General features: G+C 44.6%; 2 protein-coding genes across 3 annotated transcripts in view; one reads left to right on the forward strand and one right to left on the reverse strand.

Annotated features, from left to right (window-relative positions):
• Positions 1-4518, reverse strand: part of ZFYVE21 (zinc finger FYVE-type containing 21) — a 32159-nt gene extending 27641 nt beyond the window's left edge. Inside the window, exon 1 of one of the 2 annotated variants that reach the window (XM_019518503.1) lies at positions 4340-4518. In XM_019518503.1, coding sequence (XP_019374048.1) covers positions 4340-4471 — 132 coding nt within the window. In that variant the 5' untranslated portion in view covers positions 4472-4518. The remainder of the gene's footprint in view (positions 1-4339) is intronic. The other variant, XM_019518504.1, reaches the window with a different exon arrangement.
• Positions 4519-5613: 1095 nt separating this feature from the next.
• Positions 5614-10224, forward strand: part of XRCC3 (X-ray repair cross complementing 3) — a 49029-nt gene continuing 44418 nt past the window's right edge. Inside the window, exons 1-5 of the mRNA XM_019518502.1 lie at positions 5614-5707; positions 5792-5912; positions 6103-6171; positions 6795-6932; positions 7892-8104. Coding sequence (XP_019374047.1) covers positions 6117-6171; positions 6795-6932; positions 7892-8104 — 406 coding nt within the window. The 5' untranslated portion in view covers positions 5614-5707; positions 5792-5912; positions 6103-6116. The remainder of the gene's footprint in view (positions 5708-5791; positions 5913-6102; positions 6172-6794; positions 6933-7891; positions 8105-10224) is intronic.

A 10224-nucleotide genomic window follows, 5' to 3' on the forward strand; every position in this document is an offset into this window, starting at 1 on the left:
ATGGGGGGGGGGGGCCACTGGCAAGCCCAGCAAGCCAGTACAACCCACTAAAGCCCTACTGGGAGGGAGGAAGCATCTGTGAACCAGCAGCTAATTCCTTAACTGGACAGCGGTTAGCCTACCCCCCTCTTTAACCTCATAGTTATGGGTACTAATCCCCCCTCCCCCTCTCTCCTCCCTCTTCCTTTATGGGGCACTGCATGGCTTCCCTTGCCCCCTTCCCTGCCAGACTGCACCTGGCTGTCAGGGAAGGTGGGGAAGCGCTGGCATTTTCCAAGGGGTGCTTGAGCCTAGCAAAGAGCGCCTGGAGTCTAAACAATAACTGGTTGTCACTGGGCTTACTGGTTAAACAACAAAACATTTAACCTGTCACATCCCTAATACAAAGCAGAGCTACTGATGATCACCAAGAGGAATGTCCAGCAGTTTTTACTTGAAAAATACAATGAAAAAAGTTACTCTCATGAACAGGTTAAACCAGTGATTCTTAACCAGGGAGCCATGGCACCCTAGGGTGCATAAGATGCTTGCAAAGGGGATGCAGAACACCATGCAACATTAGCACTATTAGGTGTACAAATGTGTTTCACAAGATAAACCCAGAGATTTCAAATAGGAATGTATAATGATAAAAACATTCTGCCCTGCTGTGGTTTTTCTGATTTCTTTGCAACAGAAAAATTGCTGTAATATTTTTTCACAATCAAAAGAGAAGAGTGAAAACTAACAGCTGGCATTTTCCAAAGGGTGCCTTGAGCCTAGCAAGGAGTGTCTAGAGTCTAAAAAGGTTGAGAGCTGCTAGGTTAAACAGTTTAAAGTAGTGCTTTGGTGTGGCTCAAACAAAAGCTAAAACACAGTTTGCTTACAGATAGTTTGTTAGGTAATATCTATTACCACAGCAGCCCCTCACCAAGATTTCCTACCACCACTACCACTATTTCAGCTCCACTCTCAAGTACCTCCGGGAGCTCAAGTTTAGGCAAGAGACCGCTTACCACCAGTATTTTAAGCTGTGTCACATTTAGTCTTGCTCAACAAGACTACATGACTGCTTAGAAAGCTGTTATCTACCCCAGTGCCTCACAGTTGTCACTACCCATTTCAGTTCTGTTGGTAGAAGACACAGTGGGGAAAGAAACCCCCCCCCCTCAAAAACTGGTTTTGCAAGCTCACTGAAGATGCCTTCATTAAAGAGAGATTAATAGTGTTGTTTAATCATAGATTATGCACAATTTAAAAAATAAGCCCATTCAAACGTGAAATTATGACAACTCATGTTAAGGGCCAAAATGAATATAATCTATTAAAATACATTGGTCAGTACATATTTACTGAAGTTTAAAGAAAAAAATAAAAGAAAAAGAATAATCCACTAAACTGATGGAAATCATTTGCCAAACAGCTGGAACTAGCTAGAACTAGAGTTTGCTAATGTTGCTACATCAACTTTTGACAGCAGTAATCCCTTTTGCAGGTGCAAAATAGAATATTTCTTCTTTTCAGTTTATTGAACAGAATTAGTTTGACAACTAGCCCAAAGTTGAGAAACTGATTGAGCATTGAAAAAAAAAGCAGCTAAGCTTGTTTTTTTGTCTTCCAAGCCACGATTAAGATTGCATGAACGAGATTGTCATCTGCTAGTTCCAAGACCCTGAATGACACAATATCCAGCGTGGTCAGTTTAATTCACTAACTGCAGACAATACGTTGCTAAACAAGTCAATTTGAAAAGCAAAAGCTGGTTTACAGTTTTGTTCTACATTAAAGACTGTTTTAATTAAGAATAATCTCTAAAATCTGTTTTTGTCCACAGGAAATGAATTCTGATTTCCATCCAAACAAAGCTTCACACATTATTCTAACAAAATATTTTCCTATTTTACAATAAAATATGTTAACATTAAGACTATAAATCAATACAAATAATTGCTTAAATTAACAAATCTATTCCTAGTCAGCACATGTAGTATTAAATTATATTAGTTTCAAGTCAGCATGCTTTAATAACCAGTGAGAATCAATTTCTCTCTAGAAAAGTAAAAAGGAATAACAAAATTAAGATCAATTATTCAAATCAATCCACCCCATCTTGCTTTAAAAATATATATAACCCGTATAAGCAAGTTAGGGGTGGGGGAAGAGGGAATCTACCTCAACTCAAGTCATCTGCATTTTAAGAATTACCCATTGCTGATATTACCCAAAACACTTAATCAGTTCACTGCTTCTATACTCACAGAAAAGTTATAGTGGACTGTAACCACCATTTTCAAGAGTCAACAAGAGGATTTTTTTGGTAGCAAATAAATAAATGAATAAATAAATAAATAAATAAATAATAATAAGCTGGATAAAAGACAAAACAAAACAAAGTATCTTGCACTGCTGGGCAAACTAACCAAAAGAGGCCAGAAAAACAAGACCCTGTATTGACCAGAAGGGTACTATAACACCAAACCTTCTTAGTAGTCACACAGATTATACCAACAGAATAGTCCTTTTACCAGCAAAATGTATTCCAGTTCACCAAACTAAGGCAGTTATATCAGCAGCAGAAGTTTGCCAGCGTAACTAAACCTACACTGTGGTTTTGCCTACTGTCCAGCTTTCAGGTAGGGGTGCGATTCCCCGCCCCCCAAGCTCCCAACCAATATAGCTAGTCCAACAAGACTCAAGTGCCAACAACCCCTCAAATGCTGTATTCAAGAAAGAGTTCTTCATTAAAAATGCCAGCCATACCAGCCTCTGGGGCTGGAAGCAAAAACAAATAACACAGTAGTGTTTAATGAAACAGGCAAGGAAAGCAAATATTGGTCTAGCACTATCTAAAGCAAAGTCTTCTAAATGCTGGTGTTGGCATGTATCCATCAGCAACCCCTGGATACAATTATCCACCCTGTTAAAGGCTGGTAACAAAAGGCAGTATAAACTACTGATTACATTCATCTCTTTTATTACAGACAGTTATGCTCATTAGACTCTAGATGCAACACTTGTCAAGCAACTAGCAATTAATTCACAGACATAGATACAGGCCTGAATGCATTTTTGACCAAGTTTGACCCCCACTTCCCCATTTTGACATTATATTTGGGCGATTTACTTTCAACTGCATTAAAAACATACACAAATATGGAATGAGCTACTTCCCACTTGCTGCGTCTGCAGTTAGTGCAGAGTAAACCAGTGTGCTGCAAACTGTCACCCCAATTTACTTTAGAGTTACTTCCCCTTGGAGACTAGTCTTCACACCAATGATTTTCAAGCAAGGGCTGTGGCACCCAAAAGTACCTTCAGAACTTCTCAGTGGTGACTTGGGGTGCTACAGCAATGTTAGCACTGCTTTGTATGTAAACGTGATCCACAAGATAAACCTAGAGATTTTAAATTCAGTGCTAAAAACATTCTGTCCTGTTGCATTTTTTCTGAGCTCTTTGCAGCAGAATTGCTCTATTATTTTTCTGTAGTCAAAAAAAAGAGTGAAAGCTTAAGAGCTGGCATTTTCTGAGGGGTGCCTTAAGTGCCCTGGCAGGGGGTCGGGCTAGAAGATCTACTAGGTCCCTTCCGACCCTTAATCTATGAATCAATGAAGCTATGAAAGTCTCTTGAAGCACCCATTGATTCAGGCACCCCTCAAATCTAGAAAGGTTGAGAATCGCTGCTTTAGACATTAGCTACATTTGGTTTTGAAGTTCATGTAATCACAACCCATGTTTCCTTTAAAGAGCTTTCTACTATCACACCCCTTTCATCTCAGCACCTGCTTCGGTGACAGAAACTTGGTTCAAGGGGTGCAACCCTGCAGGACTCTCCCTTGACTCCTCTACACTCCCTATTCCCGGGGTGGCCAACCTGTGGCAGGGGCTGCCTTTGCGAGTGGCAAGATCAGGAAGGGGACAAGTGGCACAATGGCAGATAGGGCAGGGAGCAGAAAGCAGAGCAACAGACTGGATGGGGAGCGCAAAGCAGAGACAAGGGGGAAAAAAAAAGCAAAGTGAGTAGGCAGCACAGGGCTTGGTGGCAGGCAGGGAGCAGAAAGCGGAGCAGATCAGACCAGACGCAAAGGGCAGGGAGCAAAAAGCAGAGCGGCAGATCGGGCGAACGGAGCGGTGGGGGTGGGCAGAAAACAGAGCGGCAGATCGGGCAGGGAACGCAGGGCACAGAGCAACAAGCAGTGCAAATCAGAGGGGGAGCAGGAAGCAAAGCAGCAGATCGGGCAGGGAGCAGAAAGCAGAGCAGACCAGGAGCACGGGCTAGGGAGTAGAGCAGCAGATCGGGCGGGGGCGCGGTGCGGCGCGGAGCAGACTGCAGAACAGCAGCTCGGAGCCTCCGCCGTTACCTCCTTGTCCGGCACCCAAGGCGGCTCGTCCAGGCCGAAGGGGCTGCGCGCGGCGCGCTGCGCGGGCACCATGCGCAGGCCGCTGGGGGAGCGCACCAGCGTCTTGGCGTCGCGCGCCTCCCGACCCGACATCTTCCCTCGGCGCCACAGCCGCAGCCACCGCCAGCTGCCCCGCCCAATCTCCGCCACCCTCCCCAGAACGAGCGCCTCGCTCCGCCAATAGGGAGTCGACTCGGAGCCGCAGGCCCGCCCAATAGAAGGTGGTGTCCACAGAGTACCCACCAGCTCCTTGCGGCAAGTCCCGATCGCGCGGTGGCGGCGCATGCGCAGCTGCAAAAGGCACGGAACCAAGCCGGAAGCGCCGCCTGCGAGGTGCTCCGCCCCGTGCCTATTGTAGCCAATCAGCGAACCGGAGCGCCCGCAGGCCACACCCATTGGTTGGTTTCTGATCCCGTCCCCGGCTCAGAGCACTCTGATTGGCCCGCACTGTGGCAGGGACTCTCCCCGCTCTGATTGGAGGATGCTCCACAGGGCTTTCTGAGTGCCTTTCGCTTGTCGGCTGACGGGGCCGCGGAGACCCCCTCCTTTCAGCGCTGGGCTCCTCGCCTTCTCTGCAGCGATGTTCTCCGATTGGCCGGCGCGTTGGTAGGACTCACCTTAGGTGCTCCGATTGGCCCTCGCCCGATGACGTCGCTCTCTTGATTGGCTCGCATTGGGCGCGCCTGGCAGCGGGAGAGAGGCGTTGTTTTCGCGTCGGGTTGCTTCAGAGAGGCTGGGAGACGTGGCATGAGCCCTTAGTGTGAAGGCAGGGCAGAGGTGCACCTTGCAGGCTAGCTAGGTCAGGTGGCTGGAGAGGGGCAGAGCAGGAGCTTTCCTGAGCCCGAGCTGGTGCAGGGAGAGTGCAGAAAGCAGCATGGGAGGAACTGGAAAGCGGAAGAGAAGCAGGCGAGGAAGAGGGGAAAATGAAAGCAAAGGAGCAGCCAACACCCAGGAGTGAAGCTAGTCACCAGAGCTCTGGGCCGGAGTCCCTGTTGAGGCCCGGCCTGCAGTCCAGCGTGCAGACAGGTTCCTGTGTTCAAACTGGTGCTTTAAGGGTGTTTCTGCCCCATGTCCGTGGTGGGGCATTTCAGGAAGTGGACACATCCTGTGCCTTTCTGTGTTCCTCCTGGCCTCGCAGGACTGCCTGGATCCAGGGCCCTGGGCTCCTCACACATCTTCTCCAAGGGCTGAGACAGGACGTGCAAGAGCTGAGGCTCCAGGAACAGCAATAGGCAGCTGGAGTAATGGGAGGGACACCTGGGAGGGAATTGGGAGTCACTACAGTATAGCCCTTCAGGCCATGCGAGTCACCAGATGGACAGCCCTGTTGTAAGCTATTAATTGGCAAATGTTTGGTACATCATTCAACCAGAGTAACAAAAATAATTCATAACTATCAATATTTCTCTCTAGGTCAAGAAAATGTTTGCCAAGACAGCCCAAAGCAACTGGCCTATAGCAGATCTACAAGCAACTGAAAACAGAAGTCATTCCCAATCCTGAATTACATCAGTGGTACTGGAAACCTCAGAAGGTCTGTTAGAGAAAAACAATTGCCCGTAGACTAGTGCTGTCTTTCTAAAATTATGGATTAATATATTGTTAGGAATGAATAGGCTTTCCCCTCAAAGATGCTTACATAAAATAAATCATATTTAATATTCTGTATTTTATGTAAAGTTAATAATACTTTAACTGACAGCAAATCCTTTGGCTCATTACAGTACCATTTCAAGAAATGGACTGGGACCAGTTTGACATGAACCCAAAAGTTATTGCTGCTGTTAAGAAAGGTAACAATCTCTCTGTTTTTGCCCTCCTGTTGTATTTATCATTCTAGTATCTACCTGCACATGTAGAAATATGGAAATGTAATAAATATTTGGTGGGCCACGCCTGTAAGATTTTGATAAACTCAAAATGCATATTGCTGTTAGGTTCAGAGCACATCATGTGCAGTCTCTTGGCTTCTCTTGAAGACTTTGGAAATCTGAAGACTCAGAATACTCCTTTCTTATTTGCAGTGCACATGTAGTCCCTGTTGTTGCCTGGATCAAAAAGACATTAGAAAGTAAAGGACAGTACTGCACAGTAGCTCCCCTTCAAGGCACCAGAACATTGGTTCCTTTTCCTAGATACTGTTGGCAGCTGATGTGTCTTAAAGCCATCCAGAAACTCAAAAATTCTCCTATAAAAACCTGTGCTTGTCTTTCCACTCAAAATAACTAATAATTATAATGCAGAAAAGAATGGTAATTCATTTTTTTACCAATACTTGAACACCAGGAAGTAAAAATTCTTTTTTTTTAGGAGCAGGATGACAGACATAGTTGTTCCAATAAGAGATCTCACCCTAAGAAATCCTTGCCCCTCAGTCAATCTGAAAGCATTTATATAAGACTTTCTCTAATTTCAGCTAACATAAAATCAATAAAAGAGGTTTTGAATCTTTCTGGAGCGGATTTGCAAAGACTGACAAAATTATCCAGAATGGATGTACAGTGCTTACTGAAAACAGTCTCTCATGCAGTGAGGAAAAATTGTATGCTTACAGGTAATATTGTCATTTAAAACAAAGGATTTAATTTAAATAGAATTCTGACTTATGACAAGAGGTTTCTATATATTGATCAGAGATCTGCTGTTGGTGAGGTAAGGCACCAAGTATTTTAATGCCTAGCCATTAACAATTTATTGAAAAATTATTTCTCAAGTCAGTGCTTTTGGGAAATCTTTACTGTGCATGCCTAGCAAAGCAGGAGCCAAGTAGGGACTACAGATAACAAATGCTGATAAATACAGTCCAGAAAACAAAGCTGTACCATTTACAATGCTGAATATAAATGGCAATGGCTGGCAGTTGGTTTTCAGAATCAGGCCCACATAGAGGATGAAAGTATTCCTCTACTTGGAAAAAACTTGCCCAAAGGATGAACTCTGAAAGGTTCCCCCATCTCTCTCTCTCTCTCTCTCTCTCCCTCTCTCTCCTTCAGAGAGTTTCAACTAAATTACTACAGGGGGATTCAGGGGTAAACATCCCAGCTGCCTACCAGACTCATTAAGTGCAGTAGTTTGGGAGTACTCCCAGAGCCTATGCTTTCCTGCATGGATCTTTGGGACTTGGCCAGAAGTCTTCTCTGGCTTCACACAGATTCCTGTCCTGCAGCTCCCTTCCATTTCCTAGTTATAATTATGCAGTTGAAGCCATGCAGACAAGGCTTCCCTTGCTTTTAGCTGTCCGCTACACAAAATGTTGATAAAAGGAAGAAAGTTCATGTGCAAGGAGGTAGTAAATATGGGCTGTGTTCATTCACAAGCAGATTCCTTGGTGCAGATGATTATTGGGTGGTGGTATCGGAGGGAAACTGGTTGAATCAGAAAATCAGACTTCTTTAAAAAAAGTGTCACTCGGAGCTAACTTGAATATGGCAGCTCTGTTCTGTTGTCTTTCATTAGGAAAATGCTAAGTGGAACTCTTCTTTCTTTCTTTCTTTTTTTTTTAATATTGTCCAGCACTTCAGCTCTACCAAGACAAAGATCATCACACCTCCCAACACCAGAAACTGAGCCTGGGGTGCCCAGTACTAGATGACTTATTAAGAGGTGGCATTCCTCTGGTGGGAATTACAGAGCTGGCTGGTGAGAGCTCTGCTGGGAAGACCCAGATTGGTTTGCAGCTGTGCCTTTCTGTGCAATATCCTTACAACTGTGGTGGATTAGAATCTGGTAAGTACTCCGTGGGCATAGCTGCATGTGCTTATTAATGCTCAGCAATAAACTGGCACCCAGGACCACAGCATGTTGAGCCAGGTCAGAGTAGCCCTGGCTGGCAGGGGACCTGGGGAGGTCAGCCTACCAGTCCGAGGCTTCTCTGACCTGGCTCAATGCACTATGGAGGGGCTGACTAGGGCATGACGGTGCTTCAGTGCAGGGTTAGCTGGCAGGCAGTCTCTGCACTGAAGCACCCTCATGCCCCAGCCAGCTGGGTCAGCCTCTACACTTGCATTGCTGTGCACAAAAAAACTCTGTAGGAGGACAGTGTTTGTATACAAGTACTAACCTGCTGTGGAGTTTATTAGTTCCTGTGGCTTAGTAGCACCACATGTATAAATGCCAAGATGTTTACTACAGAGCTAATTAGGCAACTCTGCAGTAAATGTCTTGTGTAGATGTGTCCTGTATGTGCAGATATACTGTTTGTTTGAAGGTGTATGCTGTCTTTCCAATGCATCGGCATCATAATGTGTTCCAAGTTTACTATTAGCTGTGGACAGAGTACGCATCTGTGCAAATAAACCAGACATGGTTTTTTTGGTTGTTTCACCAACAATCATGAGTAGCATGAAGCTTGTTCAAAAGTTGCATAAAATGTAGTATGCAGGGCAAGAATGCATACCCTTCACAACCTTCCTGTGACTCTGTAAAAACTGTCACAACAGAAGAGTACGCATAATAGATATCAGGAGGTCATTTTGTCTAACCCCCTGCTCAAGGCAAGATCAACCCTATCCAAAACATCCCAAGCAAATCCTTGCCTAACCTATTACTAAAACTGCACAGGTGACCCTGTCGTGCAACTACAAAGTGTAGCAATCTAACCTGCTACAGGTAAGGCAGGGGGACAACAGTGGCCAATGCCCTTGCTGCTGTAAAATACACTTGAGAGAGCCAAGGAAGATCCACACCCCCTGCTGCAGAGTAAGGCAACTCCCCCACAGTCCATACCAGTCTGACCATGGGGTAAAATTCCTTCCTGGTCCCAAATGTGGTGATCAATACTGACATCTCTGGCATGTGCTCTGTATTCCTTGGCAGGGGTTGCAATATCACAAAACATTTTGTTGTGCAAATGGCAAAAATGTTGGAAATACAGTAGAAAAAGAAAGTAATGGATACTGTTTGGTACCTAGCTTTTCCTGGTTTTGTGCAAGTAAGTAGAGTGAGCTTAGATATCTAGAGACAGTTGTCATTCCAGAGCCAACACTAGTGTCACCTGACACTAAGTCTTAGCAGTTTTCTTTCTTTTCTGAGTTCACTAGCCTGGTGTTTGGGCTTACTAGAATTTTGGCTGGGTACCTATTCTGCCTCCTGTGCAGCACCCAGTTTCACTTGGCAGCTCAGAGATTTGCTGTGAAGAAACTGGCATAGCTGTTTCTCAGCCTGTCTGTCCATGTGGAAAAATCCTGAAATGTCAAAATGCAGGGATTGCTTTTAGGGCAGAAATTAGCCCTTGGCATACACTGCTTTGCTCTTGATTATGTCATTATTCAGACCAGGAACAAATATACCCTTCTCTTTGTTTCTTCCTGTGTTGCTCCTAACTGCTACGTGTAGCATAGGTTTAAGTGCATCCTTATTCATGCTTCAGGGGTATTTGTTGTAGCCATGTTGGTCTAAGGACATAGACAGACAAGGTTCTTTGGGTAAATCCAATAAATTTTTTACTGATACTACTAAAATAGTTGGAAAAATTCTTCTTTGCAAGCTTTTGGGTACAAACACCCTTCTTCAGGTTGAGGAAGCATCTGAATTTTTCCAACTATTTCACTTGGTCTAATAAAATATATTAGATTTACCCAAAGAACTTTGTCTCCTTATTCATGTCCCATGTGTGCTGGAGGAAGGGAGTTAAGTGAAGTGGATCAAAGGTGGAGAAAGGGAGGCAAAGCCTCTTTGCAGAAATTTTCCAATAGAATTCCCCCCTTGCAAGGCTACTGAAGGGCAAGTTTTCCCACTGTTTGTGTGGAAAAATAATGTTTCTATTTCACAATATGCCACCCCTTTGGTGCTTTGGTGTACTTCTGTTGCTCGCTCTGGATGATGTGTTGATCTCTTTCTTTCTCCAT

This window comes from Gavialis gangeticus, unplaced genomic scaffold (genome assembly GCF_001723915.1).
Source record: "Gavialis gangeticus isolate Ggan-Ray unplaced genomic scaffold, GavGan_comp1, whole genome shotgun sequence".
In the NCBI taxonomy this organism is placed as follows: Eukaryota; Metazoa; Chordata; order Crocodylia; family Gavialidae; genus Gavialis; species Gavialis gangeticus.